The sequence below is a fragment of the Dermacentor andersoni genome, chromosome 6, assembly GCF_023375885.2.
Source record: "Dermacentor andersoni chromosome 6, qqDerAnde1_hic_scaffold, whole genome shotgun sequence".
NCBI lineage: Eukaryota > Metazoa > Arthropoda > Arachnida > Ixodida > Ixodidae > Dermacentor > Dermacentor andersoni.
The window spans coordinates 141,298,436-141,318,574 of NC_092819.1; the positions used below are offsets into that span (position 1 = coordinate 141,298,436).

The 20,139-nt window shown below is 45.0% G+C and overlaps 1 protein-coding gene and 1 long non-coding RNA gene across 3 annotated transcripts in view; one reads left to right on the forward strand and one right to left on the reverse strand.

The window, feature by feature from the left end:
* tll (nuclear receptor subfamily 2 group E member tailless) overlaps positions 1-20,139 on the reverse strand; it is a 74,596-nt gene that overhangs the window by 13,561 nt on the left and 40,896 nt on the right. For both annotated transcript variants that reach the window (XM_055066931.1, XM_050172188.2), the window contains exons 3-6: positions 16,813-16,831; positions 16,563-16,704; positions 15,229-15,563; positions 13,685-13,810 (exon numbers count right to left, since the gene is read on the reverse strand). In XM_055066931.1, coding sequence (XP_054922906.1) covers positions 13,685-13,810; positions 15,229-15,563; positions 16,563-16,704; positions 16,813-16,831 — 622 coding nt within the window. The remainder of the gene's footprint in view (positions 1-13,684; positions 13,811-15,228; positions 15,564-16,562; positions 16,705-16,812; positions 16,832-20,139) is intronic.
* On the forward strand, positions 1,537-8,652 carry LOC129382755 (uncharacterized). The gene is made up of 3 exons (XR_008610811.2): positions 1,537-2,147; positions 3,295-3,431; positions 8,555-8,652. It is a non-coding gene; the product is annotated as an uncharacterized lncRNA (long non-coding RNA).

The window sequence follows — 20,139 nt, forward strand, 5'->3', positions numbered from 1 at the left end:
AGCACAGTCGAGAACGGCAGAGAATAATGTGGACGTGATGGAATTGGGAAACTTAAAGACACGTGGAACCAGTTAGCACAAGACAGGGGTATTGGAGATCGCTGGAGAAGCTTTCGTCCTGCGATGGACGTCAAAATAAGCTGATGATGATGATGATTATGTGACGACATCCATGCCAGCTTCGCGGCATGTCATTCATGTTATGTCATGCATGCGTGTCATGCACGTTCTGATAGCTCGATTTACGTCGATTGCAGGGGGGGGGAGGGGGCGGAGGAGTAACGGCGTGGCCAAGTGGGGCACGCCGGGCACTTGTAACGCTCACTGACAGTAAATTTTTTGCTACTATGGCAATGGCCCCGCTCCTTCCTCCTCCACGGTCAATTGGGACCCCCCCCCCCCTTCACACGCAAAAATTTTCTGGCTACGCCACTGTGGGGAGGGGGGTGTAGGATTGTTCTAGACCCCTCCCCCTAACTTGTCAACGGGGGAGGGGAGGGCAGCTGCCGCCGGGCCGCAAACCTTAGGCAGCCAAATTACCGGCTGCATTTCCATTTGGACGTGAATACTGCTCTAATGTCATTACACTGTAGGATTCGTGGCAGTTCGAGGGCATGCGACAATAAAAAAAAAACATACAGCCATCAGCAAGGCTTAGCTTGAGCAGATCTTTGGGAGCTGGGCAAGACTCTCACAAAAAAAAAAAAAGCTTGGCACCCCTCTTACATGCATTGTCAACTCTGGGTCACCGCTGACTGCACATTTCCGGTAAAAAAAAATCACACAGGAACTCCTCTCGGATTTGTCTAAGTATGTGTAAGCATTGTGACTCTTCCTCATCTACACGCAGTCCATGTCGTTATTAATGTTATGAGACTTGATCCGACGACTATAAGCGACAGCGCTGCGGCGACACGAACTGCTGAGGTCGGCGGCGCCAAGTGAATGGTGCAAGCAAAGTACTGCAGGTGGCGTGGCCAGGTGCGCTGGTGAAGTTCCGTTCGTTTTGAGCCGTTATCGCTCTTTAGCCCTTCTCATCCGCGTCGAACCATTATCAACCGTTCTCCGGCGGCGGCTGCTTGTGGCCCGGCCGCGCGAACCGTATCTTGAAAGCGAACAGCATTGTGGACAGAGTGTGCCCACTGCTGAAAACTTCGCGCGCTGTGTTCTCACCGTTTACTTCGCTTTGAAAACAGACGCGCGTACACCTATCTTGAAAGTGATCTGCGAAAAGCGCATAGTGCGGCATGAGCTGAAAGCTTCGTGAGCGCAGTGTTCTCGCCGCTTCGGTCGCGTTGAAGCGAGAGCTAGCACGAAGGTGAATTCACTCGCTGCTGCGGGTTCTATTTTGAAAGATATCGCGCGGTACGGAATGACGGACGGATGGTTTTTCTTGTTGGGTAAGTATAGAATGCTTACCTTATAAAAAAAAAATCGCAGGGTTCGCGAATTTCGCGATAACAACCAACACCAACCTACTCCCCCGCTGAGCGATGCCGTCTTGATCGCCCCCTCCTAACCCCGGGAAAAGGGACACTACCTCTCTATCTCAGTTGAAGAAACGATGATGAAACGTTAACAACGACAAGAACGACATTTTCTAACGAGTTGTCTTATGGCCTCCGAGATTTGCGCGCGAAGCTGGCGCGCGCGAACCTGGGAGGCCATAATTGGCCGCTTAATAGCATAAAAAGACAAAAAGATAATGCCAAACGACACAGTTAAAAATTCAAACAACGTACTGATCTTAGCTATACTGTTTGGGGAAAAGAAATAAAAAAATAGACAGCCGTAACACACGCCACTAAAGCCACCACCGCCGGCATAACGCGGAACCAACAGTTGGCAACATTGCTTCGTCCGCTTCGTCTCCGCAACGAGAGCCGCCATCCTTTCGCGCCGGCCGTTTTGTCATAGTTCTGTTTTTCTGCAAGTCCGTGCACGCAGCTAATCGGTAGATGCACGGGTGCACGGCGTCGCATTGCGACCTGCGGCATTTTCTCGTGTTCGCGCAATCGGTGTGAAACATGTCGCATGTGAAATATTTGATAGAAGTGCCTCACGTCCAAGTCAAGCCGCCGTACGAGTGTATGGCTGTGTGCCCCGTTCTCGGAAGCGTCGACGGGTTTCCGGCATGCGGATTTCAGGTACGTGCAAATGCGTTTCGCCCTCCTATTGAGCTCCGGAGCGAAGCGTGCAATATTTCATGTGAAAGATGCAGTGACCGTCATCATGGTGTGAATTTCGAGTGGCAAACGAGAACTGTGGCACTTAGCGCATACCGCGGCTGCTAAGTCAGCGTGGAAATTGTTTTACGTTATCGTAATATGTTGCTGTCAGTCTAATCTGCCGCTTGTGGACAGCTAGCCCATTGACTTTTGCTTGTGGCAACGATAGGTATATAAATGGAAGCGGTAATAATTTTCCAGAGCAGACAGTTGTTTCGCTCGATGTTTGGTCGTGTTCCATGGCGTTATGAAAGCTAGAAAACTAACTGGCTTGATCGTGCTTAGTTCCAACTCCAAAGGGCGTAACGTTGGCGCTGTATATGTTTGTTTTCCGTGCCGCGAGTACCACTTTCATGCTTTTGTTGCATGAGAGTGGTAGCTGCTGCATGCCGTCTGGGCAGAATACAGCAAAAGCTTATTTCCTCACTTTCATACGTATGCAATGTGACGTAACAAAATTTCCAGCGTTTTATTCGGAGCGTAAATATCCAGTATAGTTTAGGAAGAAACTCAAATTCTGTCTTAGCTTAGTAGGCGTGAAACAAGTGAAACTCTCATTCCTTTTTGAATTGTTCGCCCAAACCGCACCGCCCGCAGATGAGTCATCGGGTAATTGACAGTAGCTTCGCTACGTGAGTTGTTTTATGCGCCAATATTGCCCGGTTAAGTATCCTGTTAATTTATGCCGACGCTCGTTCATCTTGATTTTAAGCGATTACTATCCCCGAGTACCGGACGATGCCAAACTTGTTGCGAGGTGTAGCAAACGCGGGAAATTCAAACTAGCGTGGCTGCAAGTTCCTGTTTTTACGTTTCTTGCATTCAAAGCCAACAGACACAGTATCACTGATTTATTTCCATTTCTGCTGTACTTGATCAATCTAATGTGACAACTGCATTTGCTCTTTAATGTTCTCCATTTACTGTGTATTCAGCTTGGCTGCCAGAAAATGCTTGAATTTTTTGCAGTATCCAAGTGACGAAATATTTCACTGACGGCCGTGTGTGAAACACGCAAGATGACAAAACTGATAGCAAAATGATGAGATGTTTTTTTTTTTTATAGCGTTTGGACTCGACTTTTGGTGAGGATGTCGATCGACCTTGGGCCTGGTGACAGCACACCCGACATGGCCAAAGTGCAGCCTATCAGTTTAGTGCCCCCGAATGGACCATCAGCATCGGAAAATGAAGCAGAGCCAGGTAGGGGCAATTTTTATTTTGGAACAGAATACTGACAGCTGCCTCTTTTTTGAAGAACTAAATAACTTATTTACAAACCAATCCTTTCTCTTTGTGCAGCCTACATAGAATTGTTTTGTGCTTGTTATACAGATCTTCAGAAAGCAGTTCTTCTAAACCGTTTTTGCATGCACAAATGAATAAAGAGGAGTGCACTTTCTGAAGAAATTGATGCATTGAAATGTGCGTTCGACACACAATGAGATGCAAAATAACCAACAACTTTAAAGCGGTAAAAAAAAAAAGACAAGTTTGAAACATGTTCTAACATCATAGCCCGCCTTGGCATACGGATCTAAATATAACAGCAACCGAGATGCATGCAGAGAAGTGTTTGTAAATGTTTGCAAGATATGTACATTGTCTAAGAAATTGTTTTTATTTACTCGGAGCTTCTTGGTGCCATGGCAGTGCAGTAAAAGCTCAAAATGATGCCCCTGCTCCTAATAAAGCAACTTTAGATTTTAAAATTAAATTATGGGCTTTTACATTCCAAAGTCACAACCTGAAGTTTTGGGAACCTGGCCTTCTTTAATGTACACCTGAATCTAAGTGCATAAGCGTTATTGCATTTTACCCCCTTTGGAGGGCAGATGCCATTGCCTAGATTGAAGCTGGGACCAGCATGACTGAGCAGCATGGCATCATAGTAAGTGGGCTATAACACCAGGTCAAAATGAGAAATACTGCTTAGAGCTACCAACTTCTTGGCTCACAAGCACATTGCACTAAGTTAAAGGAGTATGGAGTACTGACAGCGACCGTTTATGTACCAATTTCTTTTTAGGCTGACTCTATTATTAAGGTGCGAACCTTCAATTAGTCAAAACCAGCCTAAATTACAGAACCAGCTCAAAACACGCACCATGTATAGCTGGATTTGGAAATGAAAATGGAGTCAATTCATGTCGCCGAAAATGGAGGTGGCAGTCACACTATTTCATGCATTTTGCCTAAAACATAGTCAATTATAATTAATCAATTTCTAAAATATTCTTTTTGAAAAGTTTTTTTCAAGCATGAAAGGAGGAGCCAAATGGTGTTCAGGTGCACGAGTGGCTAGTTGCACAGCACTTCTTGCATGTATTCACTGGCTTCTTTCAAGCTTGAAAAAAAAATTTTGCACCTATTGAGCAGTAGAAAGCTGGATTGGGAATTTTTCAGGATGCTCTACAATTTTCACACTGACACTTTTGCTTTGAATATAATATTTGAGCAGTTGAATAATCGTTAATAACTAATTACCTAATTAGGAAAAATGCAAGAATTGGTTTCACTTCCTCAAAACGATGGCAAACGTCATTACATTGGTGCTGTCCAGCTACGTGGCACTTGTACATATTTAAAGCTTGCACGTGTCACACAGACCACCTGGTAATTACAAGGCATATATAGAAGTGGCTAAGTTGTGTGAGCCAGCCATGTGTAGCGAATCATGAGAAACAGCCATGTCTCTTTGACTTAAGGGCATGATAAGATTTACATGCTCGACACCTTGTATCAGTGTGTTCTAGGCCTGTTCATAGTTTAGCTGCTACATAAACAATATTTCTCCACGTGTAAGCTCATATGCATCTTTCATGTACATTGCCTCGTGTGTCCAAAATAAACCATCCTCGCGCTTCCTTCATTAAGACTTCATCTGTTGCTGTGCTAAATTTTTAACATGCAACTGCACAAATTTTCATCTAGTTCTCATATTTCCTCGTTGTTTGGTGGCTTTATTTCTGAACAAGTTGTTTTCGTTAAACCCTGTTGCACACAGCAGTACACAGCATTTCTGCCTAGAGTGGGAATTGTTTTTTTTTTCAGATTGACATTAATACACCTTGCCTGGGCAATGTAAGGCATTCTACATAACACGGCCCTGCAATAATGTTTTATATTGCATTCCAGCATCATGCAAAAGCTGTTTACTTACCAGATTAGAATATTTATAAGTGTTTGAAGTAACAGAACTGGAAGAAGCCAGCAGATAATGAGGCCAAGGAAAGCATAAAGGAACATGTTTTAAGTTTTTTATATGAAGTATAGAAATGATAAATTCTGGGTAAATGAAAGTGGATTAAAAGATATCCACCTGTGGGTGGGGAACGAACCCATAACCTTCACATTACGCAAGTGATATACTAACCACTGTGGTACTACGGCCGCGTTCGAGCGTTGACAATCTGAGGGGCCATTGTGGACGGTTGAATGCTGCCTCGGTGGCACAGTGGTTAATGCATCGCATGCGTAATGCAAAGGCTGTAGGTTCGTTCTCCCCCCATGCCTGGTTGTTTTTTTACCATTTTCATTTCCCTTTATCATTTCTACATTTAAATAGAAAATTACAAATAAGTTTCCACGTGCCTTTCCTGGCATCTTCCAGCTGTGATTCAGAAAAATTTTGACCATCAGTATCCTTTCTTCTCGTTTGGAAGAACAGGAGCTTCATTTGAGAAATAATGAATTCACCTTGTTCAGCATCTCAATGTGGTCTCAAATCTTATCACAGCATATGTATTACTAAGTGAAGCTTTTGTAAAGATGATGATATAGCATGGGACCTAATTAGTAGCCTTTGTGTACAGATATATGACTAGTCTAATATATAGGAGGATTTTAAGAAGCACTTCTAACACGGTCTGATCATGTGTTTAAAGAAGCTAATCTAGCATGATTTCAGGCATAACTGTTGCCCCTGAAGAATATTTGAATCATCTGCATTGGCATTGTTTTTAGAGAGCACCAATACTGCTTTGATTGAAGTAGCCTCGTGGAACATGAAGCATCACTTCTTGCTGAGTCAAGGAAATATTATCTGCATATCTGAGGTGCATGTGTCATATGCTCGAATGCTGTTTAAAGGCTGCTAATAAGAAAATTACTTCACTTGCCTTCCAGAGATTGCTTCAGTAGTCTATGCTACTCGATCATACACAATTTACCAGAGTGAACATTCATCACAGTTGGCTTTGCAATGTTTATGCAAAATACCACAAATGCCTACTAGACATGTGGCTGCACTAAAACTTGGAATTAATGACCAGTAAGATTTATAGGACAGAAAAACTGAGTTTATTACTCCAAAACAAAATGCCAGGCACTTCGGTTATTTCTGCCATAAGAGTTTCTTACAGTAATTACTAGAGGGAACTCTGGCGCTGCAGTCGTACCACCATGGGAATGGTGGGAAGCACATGGATTTGTCTGATATTCGAGCTTGTGAATTCAAACGTTCTTGTGGCTTCGTATATTATACGCTATATAAATTTTATTGTCGATTTCAGCGCAGTCTATACTCTTCGAAGTGCAGAAGACGGCGCCAACACGCACAATTGCTATTAATTGCAACGATTGAGCTTGTCCAGGTGGCCAAATTGAAAGGCGCCAAGCGTCTCAAGGCACTGGTATGCCCGCGATAAATTCATCAGGGCGTTGCACTCGCTTGTCGTTACATGCTTCCGTGGCTTAATGGTTTCAATATCAGACTTCTGTTCTAGAGTTCCAGTGTTTGAATCCTGTCATCGGACGATTTTAATGTTTATTTATTTATTACACAGTATTTGACAAAGTCACAAAGCCGTTTGAAGCCAAACAGATGAAGTTTAGGCAAATCCATGTACTTCCCATAATTTCCATGCTGGTGAAGCCGTTCTTGTTTGATCTTCTGTAGACACTAACGTCAGAGTTCCCTCTAGTAATTTTTGTATGAAACTGATTTCTGCACCTCGCTCGTGCAGAAGCGGCACCACACCCGTTGCGTAAACATGCACTACCTTTCGGCCAAGTGTGGGGAATGCTGTGAACTCGCCCTGTACAAAGCCTGCACTAAGTAAAACAAATCACAACGTGCAGTTGCTGCCACGTTGAACTGGTGTAATGAGTAGTGAAATGCAGCACCTCCTGAACTAGTTCAGAAAGTGCAGGTTAATCAAGTGGAGATTATATAGTAACAGAAGTTGAGTGATTCTGCATTACATTCGCGAAATATACTTCATGGTACTTTTCCATTTATTTCCTCAGTTATTAAGAATCCCTTTTGCATTGTTGGACGAAACTATAGAATGCCAACATATTTTCTAGCATTCACTGGTAGCAAACATGTAAAAACTTGTTCTAGTTTCTGGATTGCCGCTTTAACCATTAACCCCCAAGTTAATTCCGGAAAAATGCACCAAATTTTCCAAATTTTTTACGTACTCAATTTTTGGGTGTCATTCTCATTCTAAAAATATATTACTTCATTGGTCTCTGGTTAGAAATAACACAAAAATAAGAGCTGCTCTTGAGGGCAGCTTTCCCTCAATGCCGACTGTAACTCATCTTTGACAATAACAGCAGCATAACATCGGGCAGAAAGAGTGTGACTCGTCATTGGCGATATTGGTACTTCCTCCAGTCACTAGTACAGCTTGGGATCAAGGGTTAAAGGTTGCGACTTCGTTGCTGCCCAATTTTAATTCTGCAGCTGTTAAACTTGGGTGTAGCGTGTGTATACGTGTGCATGCATTAAAATGACTTCACGCTAGAGCAAAGCAACTGTAGCGCAGAGAGGCATTAGTCATCTTTATATATTTGCTTTGTAAAGATGCGCTAAGTTTATCTTTTGCAGATAGACTTCGCGCTGTTTGGCCAAAGATGCCCTTGTGCTACTAAAACCTATCAATTAATTAGCTTTTTGCAGTAGCAGGTGCTTATTCCTTTTTGAGGATCGGTGTGTGAGTTTTAATTTGTTTTTCTTGAACTGTGCAATTCCCACTCACAGGACTGCATGTCATCTGAGGTGTTCCTTTTTCAGTCAAGAATGTTGAGGTTTTGTTTGTGAAACTCGATTTCTTGCCTCAAACGAGCTTGTACAAACTGACCAAGCTGATAATTCTACCTGCTCATATGTGAAATATGTTGCGGTTATGAGTCCTCATAATGAATGACACATAGCATAAAAATTTTATCTATTAAAACAATTTAATGAAATTTTTCATGTCTTTCGTGTTCGTGTTCACTTCTCTACTCTCGTGTTCTGTCTGCATGCCTCACCTCTTTTTTTTTGCATATTAAATATTATATAAACTTAACCATGCTTTTTTACCACAATGCAGGGGGAAAAGGTTCCGGTAACACCATGCATTCAGTATGGTGGCCCAGACGTGTATGCAAGCAACCTCCTTCACGTGGACCAAGAACTACTCCGCAGTGTCTCGCAGACTTCCATGCGAAGCCCTCAACATTCTCGTCTCAGTGTAATGGCTGCTCATCTATCTGCGTGTCCATCACCAAGACGGCCAATTGTAAAGCTCCTGTACCCGTTTAAGAAAGCTTAATGATTTTTTATTCAGTTTTCACGGTTGGCCGTAGAATCTTACCATTTCTGATGTTTCTAACATTTTTACCTGGCACAATGTGGTGCAATAACTTTAAACCAGTGTAATGTATTTAAGTGATGCTCACTCTAATGTCTATCTGGTTTTGTTAGTGTTTAAGAAATTTCAATGTCTGATCAGGTAACAGCATTTGAATTTGTCATCGTGGCTCATTTCAATGAGCTGCTAGGAAATAAGACGCAAAACTTATCACACGCCAGTTGTAGCATTTTTTTTTCATGACTACAGTATACACGTTTCAAAAGATGGAAAGTGGGGAAAAAAGCCTCAAGAACATAATCATCCTAGGATTCTCATGTCCTTACAACTCTGCAATGACTAATGCCTCATACATCTTGGGAGCACATTGGTCGCAATGCCTAGAGGTATACTTGATAAGAGAATAGCTTGCACCCAGATTTGCCACACAGTTGATGGCTGATGGCTTTTGTTTGTCGACTTCATGTTACTACTATGTATTCAATATTCATTTAGATGTAAAGGACACTACAGGCACTGAAGTACCAAATGGCACTTGCATTTCAGGGGACAAAGTGCCCAGCATACCTGTCACAAAACGTGTTCTAGGGGCTACGTTGCCTCTATAGGTAAATCGACACCAGATGCTTTGTGTATAGTGTAATCAGTGTACTTGTCTGGAGTGCTTGAAAGATGTGCTACGGGCTGTACTGGCACTGTCGGAAGATAATGCATGGTTCTAGAAAGCCTGCAGCTGAGCATCTGCCACCATACTGAAGGAACTGTACTAATTTATTGTGTTGATGTTGAAATTTAGGAGCTGCAATGAATAGTTGTAAATGTGGCAGCGTTGCCAAACTAAAGCACAAATTACACACCTCGACTCACACAATGCACTCTGAAAGTTTTGCTACGTGGTATCTGTGTTTGCAGCCTGACCTTATGGCACCTTTACGAGCAATGGCAGGTGATTGCTGCTGCTGAGGCTTTCTTTATCAACTGGCAAGTTGAAAAAAGAATGCTGTGCCACCAGTGTGGCTGCACATTCCAAGATGCAAGCTATCTTGAACCAGGTGTTCGGCAGACAGTACATGTGCAGCCAAAACATGGTGTTTGAGCCCTGTAGGCAACTAGGGTTCACAACTGCCCACAAGTGTGCTGTCAACAGAAAGTTGAGAACAAGCAGCATTTTTACCGGTGTTCGAAACATTAGTGCAAGTCATTCTTTCACCAAGGCTGGTAATCATGCATATGTAACGAGAACAGGGCATTTGTTACACACAAGGGATCATGTGTCAAGTTTAATTAGATCAGTAATCTATGAGATGGATTTATAAAAAGTATACCTTTTGTTCCTCAGTGGTCCCTTGGAGAGATGACCATTTTCGGCAGTTTAGTTTTGACTTTTTATGTCTAGATTTGGTGTGCATATTTCAACTATAGCTAACAGTCAGTGCTCTGTCCTGCCCAGTTTTTATGTTGTCTTTGTGATAGTTGCAATATTTTGCAGTTCAGCTGCAAAATATTGTCTATACTATTATATATTGTCTATGCAAGTATATGTCTTTACTATTACTAGTTTTCATGTTCAACTTTTGTGCAGTGCTTACTAGTTATTACTAGCCATGTTTTGTTCACATATGCTCTTGGATTGTTGCGCGAAGTGACACAGACACAGACTGCAAGCAGACAGGACGAGCGCTAACTTTCAGCTAACTATATATATATATATATATATATATATATATATATATATGTATATATAGGTGATTGCAAAAAAACGCAGCATAACAACATGAAAAGGTATGAAGACATCAGTTAAACATTAAGGAAGTAGGGAAGTCAAAAAAGGAAACAACAAAAAGACACTACTTCAGATTAACACACGTGTTGTGAAGATACTGAAATTCGCATTCTAACAGACAAAGATGCATGGCTAACGCAAGTCTCTCCTAATCTTTTAATGTGGAATGCCTCGATTATTTCCCGTGTGGTTTGACATTTGTGTCTCGAAAGAATTTTTGTGTCTTCAAACAAAGGTTTACAACCGCAATTGAAACAATGTGACGCTAGATGTGAAGCATTAGGATTGTAAAGTGAATGTGTTCTTTTAGTCTAATATTAATGCACCTGCCGCTCTGTACAATGTAAGTCTTCGTGCACTTGAGAGGAATCTGATAAAGTATACCAGTGTTACAAGGCACAAAAAGGGACACATGTCTAACGCCGCAATCATCTTTTCTGTTTAGCCACCCTGTTCAAGTTTCCTATTTATCATAGGCACATGATAGACAACTTGCGGGGCCAAGAAAACTTCATTCAAGTCATATCTATTGGCCACGTTCCATAAACCATGGGATAATCTATGTACATAGGGCACCACAGCAAACTTTTTTTTCTGTTTTTCTTGTTTCTTAGCCTGGCCTTTTACCCATTTTAAAAGCTTTTCGCAGGTTAGTGATAATAAATGCACAGGATAACTAGCCTTCTCGAGCCTATCTATTTGTTGTGAAAAACTGTTTCATATCATGTCGACATGACTAGCTTATTCAGCTCTTAAGTTTGCCATTACTAATCATGTCCACACAATATGAAACTAAGTTTTTCACAACAAATAGATAGAGAGGCATTCCACATTAAAAGATTAGGAGAGACTTGCGTTAGCCATGCATCTTTGTCTGTTAGAATGCGAATTTCAGTATCTTCAGAACACGTGTGTTAAACTGAAGTAGTCTTTCTGATGTTTCCTTTTTTTACTTCCTTACTTCCTGATATGTTTAACTGATGTCTTCATACCTTGTCATGTTCTTATGCTGCGGTTTTTTGCAGTCACCTATATATATATATATATGTTCTTCGTTTCAATAAAAATTTAGTTGAGAGTTAGCGCTCATCCTGTCTGCTTCTAGTCTGTGACCGTGTCACTTCGCGCTACAATCCAAGATCATGTTACTGTACCAACTCGCCCAACTTTCTATCCTTGTGTTAACATAGACACACTCAGACTTGTTCTTACTTATGTGACCGGTTATTTTTGTACTTTATAATAAGATGCAGTGCTTTTCGAAGGAAAACGTGATAGTTCGTAGTGAGGTTATTTAAAAAAAGCTGTTCTGCTTAAAATTTAATTGAGCAAGCCTGTGCCATTATTCGGTGCTTATGTCTTTGTATTGGTATGGTTTTACTCCTTCTCGTCCTTTTTAATTTTAAAATGTGCAAACATTATTATGTTACCATTTCCCTTTAATGAAATCATAAATACTTTTCTTCTGACATTTCGTCACAGATTTTACAATGATTAGGTTCAATTGGGTAACCTTAGACCAGCTGATTGTTATTCTGGTAGCTTAACTTACAATGCCTGTGGGGTATTCAATGCAAGCACATGGTGAAAAATAAACTAAATTATTGGGTATAAGCAGGTCACTGGCAGTAAGTGGAGCATACATATATTTCAGGAAATAGTGCATGCTTATATATTGAACAGCATGTACAGCTACACATGCTGTTTTGTTCGTAAATGCTGAAACATTATTCTAAGTGGAAGCGCTTTGTTGCACTTTGTTCTTTGGCTTACAGTGCTACCTTTAAGTCACATATGTGAAAGTACTAGTAGAAGCATCCCGTGGAGATAAATGACAACTTTGATGAATAGAGGTATAAAATATGTGCTTAAAACGGCAAAAAACTGCATGACAGGCAAACGTATGCCAATCCATGCATTGCGTGCGCCCTATTGCATTCAATATGAGCTACAACAACGAGCTGTGGTGTCTTTCCCTCCTGGTCGAGCTGGTGTTGCGAAAATGTTTGACCAAGAAAAGTGGAGGTTTTTAATTTTTCTAACCATGCTTAACCATGCTTTTGGCTGTGTGCTGTTTCCACGGAGTGATAAGTACTGGTGCACCAAGGTGTGGGAGATCCTGTGTCCTTAGTGCAGCGCGCGTCGTTATTGCGCTCTGCATCCTGCTGGCAGTGTACTATCACTGCAGAGGAAGATTACGAAAAGCATAGGGTGTGTGCATTGCTGTGATCATGAAACTGAAATTTTTTGCCTGAAAGGGTCGCACGTTATGCTACCACATGACGGACCAGAAGCGCAATATGACGACGCCTCAGAGATTCTGGCTCATACTGAACAAGGTAGTACCATAGCTAAGGCTAGGCAGCATTCACAACAGCTAGTCTGCTCATTAACTACATGGCTGTAGTGAACGCTAAAATACTTGCAGGGATAACACCCTTTTGGAAGGGTATTGTCCATGCTACACCCATATTGAAAGGGTGGTGTCTGTGTTACACCCCATATAGAAAGGGTGTTGTTTGTTTTACACCCATAGGCAAGGTGACGTCATATTAACACCCCTTCTTTTGTGGGGTGTTAATTTGCACCCCTTTGCTTGGGGTCTAGCAATACACCCAAAAAGGGTGTCACCCATGGGACAAGTCATTTACACCCTTAAGGGCGTTAAATTTTTTAGAGTGTACTTCCACGCGAAGTGCAAGTGCGTCATCAAATTATTAACAAAATTTCGCTTATCGTGTCTTTGTACTGCAGTTACCTCACCGCACACATTGCAATTTTCCAAGTGTAACCGGCCAGCTTGCAAGGCATATGCACTCGGTACTAAGTCTCATGCAGACGTTATACAGACGAAATCTGTTGTTCGAAAGACTTCTCTGCGTCGTCCAGTGCATGATCATGATATGAAGCGTCACTTTCGTCTAATCCTCGCATATGTAGTCTAATCCAGCAGAACCAATATCACGTGCGTGTGCCGGGCTTCCTGAAGCGCGCGTTTGTCTTCTCAGTCCTTGGCACCGGAATGCACCGGCGCGTGCGAGAAAAGCGAGAAAGACAGAAAAAAAGAGCAACAAGGCCTCCCCTACCTGATCCTTCATCGGTAGCAAGTTGATCGCGGTCACCGTCTTCATCCACTTCACGTTCATGAAGAGCAGCCGCGCCGCAGACTCGCAGATGGTGTCCGGGAGGGTGGTCAGGAATTCGTGAGGGTACTGCGAATGTGGAAGTTGCCATCTTGAGCTCTTCTCTGTCATATCCGAATGCACATGTGTGTTATGCGTATCACTTGTATATCACTTATACATATATATATATAAAGAACAAGCTACTACAAGAAGCATGCGTTTCCTGCACTGGCGTAGTTATGTATACTTCTTTCTGTATGCGCTCTTGGTACTCTTGGTACCTAAGGGGACACTACAGGACAATCCTAATTTGTGCTTAATCAGTAGACTATTCGTCTCAAAGTCTCTCAACGTTTTCAGCGTGGCCATATGTCACTTTCTTGAGTAGAAGATTGGCGCCGAAGGTTCCGCTGCCGCTCTTCAATTCGAACCATCCCGCGACAAAACGGGCGGGTTCTCGCAATCTACATATGACCTCTATTTAAGGCGTTCTCTGTGAATCGGCCAGTACTGACGTCACAGGAGAGGTACCATATATAGACAGGTGGCACCCCTGATTTTCCATTATCGTCATTCTGTCGCTTACAAAAGCTCTGTTCTAGCTCGGATTGCCAAATTTTTATTTTATTTTGGAAGCCTAATATTTCAATCTAGCTAGACCTGTTATGTTCCTTCGGGGTTCCTTTATATGTACTGGATTTAATAATATAATGTAGAGTAATGTTTCTTTAATTTCCATTACTTTTATCATCCAGCTATCACAGCCGTCTGGTCTATGGCGATTAGATGGGAAGAACATGGCCTGGACAATATATTTACTGACGAAGCGCGAGAAGTGACATTTGTATGGAAACGTCATATTATTCGGGGCGAGCTTTGGTATTTTGCTTTCAACCTGACACGTGTGCGTGCGCACGCGCGCGCCTGTGTGTGTGTGTGTGTGTGTGTGTGTGTGTGTGTGTGTGTGTGTGTGTGTGTGTGTGTGTGTGTGTGTGCGTGCGTGCGTGCGTGCGTGCGTGCGTGCGTGCGTGCGTGCGTGCGTGCGTGCGTGCGTGCGTGCGAACTATCCCTGCCTTAGTACAGTGCTACAGTATAGGTGCCACGGCTTACTGCGTGCGCTGTGAGGTCTTCGCACTTATGTTCGCTGTCCTCTCTACATGATACCGTCCCTGTTTCATACAGAGAGGACAACGCCCCTAACTTAACCTAACGCTTAAGGATATTAACTTACTAAGGCTAGGTTAGGTTAGGTTGTTGTTATTAGATCGTCCTAATGTCCTCAGTTACGTTAATGATAGTTAATGTTAAGGTTAGCTTAGCCTAGCCTAGGTTAGGTTAGATTGTCCTTACTTGTTTTCCTAACAAATTTCCGAGTGTGCAGGGATTGGTCCAACCACTCGGTACCGATAGGAAGATGGGCCATCACCGCTGCATTAGGCTGCATGCAGTATATAGCTTCCCGCTCAGCGCACGACACCTTGTCCTGTAGCACTGCAGCTGCATACCTTCGGCGTCGGGTGGCACAGTCCCGCTCCTGTCAGTGGCCTCAGAGCCGGCGTCGAGTAGAGGGCTGCGACGGCCGCAGCGCTGCATGCGGCGTCGGGTGTCACGCCCGCGGAACCCAGCAGCGCCGGGTGAAACGCAGCGAACGGGCTACCGGCGCCCGCCGCGGCCACCGCTGCTCCGGCGGTGCCCAGGAACCCGGCGGCTGCGGTGGGTGTCAGCGCGGAGGAGGGACCCGGAGACGCGAATCCCGGGGGCCTCAGTCCGCCTTCCTTCAGGTACAGCGCCACCTGACGGCGCAGCGTCGAGTTCCGAGGTCCACGCTCGTGCTGAACAGCTGCGTCGAGAGAACGCAACGGACGCTTGTATGCAGTGTCTCCTGGCAAATATTCGCTGCTTCAGTGTCTCATGTGTTTCGGCGATGGATGAGCGAAACTAACAGTAATGGGGGATGGGACACAAAAGAAAAAGAGCAGGTGACGGCCAAGACTGATAACGGTGGCGTACGTGATAAATTACGTGATAACGACAAGTAATGATACCCAGTCACCTAAACTTCTCTCATTATAACCTCTGAGGTAATATATTTAGCGCATATGTAGTCATTGCAGATCTTTGTAATGGTCAGTGTGAACCATCAGCTTCAAGGTTCTTTATAAATGCCAATGCCGAAATGAATTGCCTTTCAAGGCTGCGTTTTCTATGGAGAGCTTTAGTCAAGCGTTGCGCATTGAAAGTACGTCAAATGTCCATGTATCTCGCTGCCGATTTCGGGGATCGATATTTCGAATCTGCTGGTATACCCTCAGGATGTTATGTCTTAATTACCGACAGCGGCTTTGATAACGGAATTGTCAGACGCATTTTGCTATTGCGCGATATCTAGCTAATATAACAGCCTATTTACAATTGTCGTACAATTTTTCACGCCCGCCATTGTTCTAAATCTTGGCCACTTGGAAACTGACAGTTCGTCGCGAATAGTATACATCAGTTTCCGAGCTCATCTTTGTCGAAATATCCCGTAGATCAAGATGTGCTTGAACGTGAGGAGATGGTCTGCCTGAGTCAAAATCGCGCCTACATACAAAGATCCCTCCAAAGGAAATGATGTCATCCACTGACGCGTATATCGCGCGAAGCCACAAAGGAAACCGCTAGTGTTTCCTGCGTGACTTCTTGCATACTCCTGAGTGGGCGGCAGTTTTTTGTCCTAGTCGTAACACTTAATTCCTCCGCCTTTCGGGCGTCAGCGGAACCGATTTGCTACAAACATGGCCTCCGAGATCAAAGGCACAAGCAGCGCGCACGTTGCAAAGGTCTCTGATCCACTGACCTTCCCTGTTCATGCCGGCCTCGATGCACTTGCGCAGGCGACAGGCGCGGCACTGGTTGCGGTGCGTCTTGTCCACGGGACATCCGTTGGCCGCCGCTCCCCGGGCTTTGCACACGTACTGCCGGTTGCGGCGGATGGAGCGCTGCACGCAGGACGAGATTATGGATTCGTGCAAATCCTTGGCGACTCCGACGCATTTCGCATGTTGCTCGCGGCACGCGCAAGAGTGGGGTAATGCAATGTGTCTCACCTTGAAGAAGCCCGCACACCTGCAAGAAGGGGGGAAAAAAAGCAGGAATAAGAAAACATTTCGATAGACAGAGACGGTATCTACAAGTAAGAACGGTCCCTCCACAGACTTAACACAATAGCGGGCTTCAAGAGACGTCATACTTTCCTCGTAATGCTTCCGTCTCGTTCAAAACGTCAGGCCCATATTGATCCATTAGGAAACACGACCCGAACGTGCGCACACAGGCTATAAAAGAAGACTATTGCCAGTCACTATTTCTTTCGCGCGTCTTCTCGGTAGAGAGCAACATATTAATGAGGGAAATTCTCAAGAGTCCCCGGGCGGATGATCGTTGTCCTTTCGCTATAAAAAAGAAATTTTTACATACACAGTGACATATAGCCGCTAAGTATTTTGTTGTTCCTTGTAGTCAAGCAGAAGGCGGCTGCCGTGCGCGACTACATCAGGATAAGCTTGACATGCAATGTTCAGGCATATTTTTTCCTACGAGAGAATGCGTGCTTAGCGCGGCCGCCAGTGGGTCACGCACACCAAGCCTGCCGCCATCCTCCACCTCTCACCCTCTTTCTGGTTAAAAAAAAAAAAGAATCAAGCCCCCACTCATGTCAGGCGACCTATCCGCCACTACTGAGATGCAGACAATGGCACCGCGCCATATGTCACTCGCAGTCGCCGTCACCGAGCTCCCCAAATCATTCCCCGCTTCCCGCGACTCCCCATCCACAACGCCCGAATCGCTTTGCCCTGCTTTCCCGTTCGCTCCCCATTCATGCTCCCCCTTAAGCGACCGGCCCGGCCTGGCAATGCGACCGGGCGTTATTATGTCAAGCTACGCAATTATGCCAATTGCATGCACGCGTCCTCGCAGCGGCGTTTTCGCGACCGCTCACCAGGGGGCTACAGCCAATGACTGTATCATCATCGGTGCAGTACCGCGTGGATGGGACGCAACCCGCAAGACAAGCGAAATATGCTCGTAGAAGCGTGGCCCAGCATACCGTAGAACTGCAGGTATGTGGCGATAATGTCGCCCCATCAATCCGGAGAGTATATATCTGCTACTGGTGAGCCATATAGGGCCCCGTTCACCAGTAGTCGTTTGAAATGACTTTGATGTTGCTGCCATAGCCAAGGACATATGGTGGCTGTAGGTTCGACGTACAGGAGCATACAGAGAAGGCACGCTCAAGACGCGATAGCTGTGACAAGAAGCACTTTAGTTACGGACTAGTACCCGACGCTGGGCACCAACGTAGGCATGGCCGGAACCCAGCCTTTGCCAAGTCTTCCTGGCCAGTCCTGCGTAGTTCTGCCTCTTTCCCGCTTGCGAGGTCGCAGTGACTGCTTGTGCGCTCAGTGGTCAAGAGGTCCCGCAAGACGTTTAGCGCTGTATGGCATCCTCACTTTCAAGAAGACAATTTTGTCGCTATCTCTTAGCCTGCTGAATCAGTCCGCGACACAGGCAACTGAGATTACGCCACTCCCTGGGCACCATTCAGGAAGGACGCAAGACCTTTCTGTGGCATAGGGAATCCACAGCCGATCTCACGGTAGTGCTTGGCTATATCCCTCAATGCTTTTTCCTTTTCCTCCTTCTTCTCTCGTGTGCGGGCCGCCAGTCGGCAGCCTCCGCCGCACTGCATACAACTGTATTGCATGCAAGTGTCTGAACGCGCGCATTCAGCCGCCGAACGTGACGTGAAATGGCCGCACAAAACGCGCCCGCCGGCTTAGCGCCCACTCAAACGCGTTTCGTTCGTGCGAAACCGGCCTCGCAGACACGACACAAACGTACAAAAAAGATTTAAAAAATTATAAAGCTCAACTGTGTAGACAGAAAGCACTAGGGTGGCGTGTCCTATAATCCGCCGCTGTTTGATCCTGCAGGGAGAGCATTCGACCGGATGGCTTATATGCGCGTGCCCTGCTGGTTTTGAGCCGCCGTATGTGTGTTGTATAGTGTCGATCCAGCTCCTCTCTTCGCCTCCTGTGGCGAAGTTATGCTACTCTTTGCGTCATTTTGTTCGCTCGCTCCCTCGTCCATTCAGATTTCAGCGCGCTCGCGTGCGCCGAGTTAGAAAGACAGCTTTTTAGACCGCGCAGAGCTCTTTTCACCAGCGTCACATATGGAAGAGCTACACCGCGCGAGGATTCGCATGGAAGGCTAGATACCCCCGTCGTCACGCAACACTGTGCTTCGCGCTCAAAGCGTTCACCCCTTTCCATCGCTGCCTTAGATATTAAGAGCTAGAAATTAGATGGCCGGAAATAAATCGGTCGGTATAAGGTTACCAATGTACGCAGTAAATACGGACATGCGTCAGTTGTCGCCACTGTTTGAGATGGCCCAAAAAATAGAAGAAAAAGACAAGTTGAAGGGCTCGCGTTTTGTTCTCATGCATTCGCAGCCTCTTGCCAAATAATATGCGAAGATGACTCAAAACTACCGCACACTTGCCGCCATTTCAAGTTATTCCCCGCGCGCTTGTACTAGAGGGACATGTATACAGCTAAACACGGGCGAGTGTTCGTACAAAAGTGAAATATATTGAAATCGTTTTTTTTTTTTTTTTCAGAAGTCACGGCAATTATGGACTTAGCGGTAACCTGGTAATAATCGCACTGTTCATTGACTGGGCTATGTAACGCTCACTCTCTTCATGGCTTCGCTTCTTCTGAAAAAGTCGCTACTTTCTGTAACTTGAGGGCCAAACCATCCGACACGTCAGAACACATGCTCCGTATATAATAAGTTATTCGAGCACACTTATGTAAGGCTCACGCGTAAATGTACGGCCACCTGAGTCCCGTGCCCACTTTTCACGCGCTCCGTTCAAGCTCGCGCGGAAACAGCGGGATTTGAAGCAGGCTCGCCCTGCGGGAGGTCGCATGATTCCCTTTGTTATCTCTTCTATTTTTTTTTTCGCCTGCACTTCGCAGACACCGGCGTTAGCCAAACGTTAGACAGAGAGGAAACGGCCCGAGCCCTGCATTCGCAGCAGGCGACGACAAAGCAGAGCAGCGGATATTCACGGTCGCATTTAGGGAATAAGTGGCGGAGGGGGAAAGAAGCGAGGAGGGTCCTCGTAGTCATTATGCCGGGATGCGGCGTTGACGCCGGCCACAGGCAGCAACGCCCGAGTCCGTGAAAGCTTTACGGTTTCGCGCCATCCCCGCAGCAGTCCTCACTGCTTCTTTCGCCGTCGAGCCCCCTCGCTCGACACCCCGCAGTCCTCCCCTAGCTCCCGCAGTCCTCCCCTCACACAAGGAGCCTTTCCGCTCCTTGTGAATTTAAAGCGTGGGGTGGGACCATTATCCCCAGCT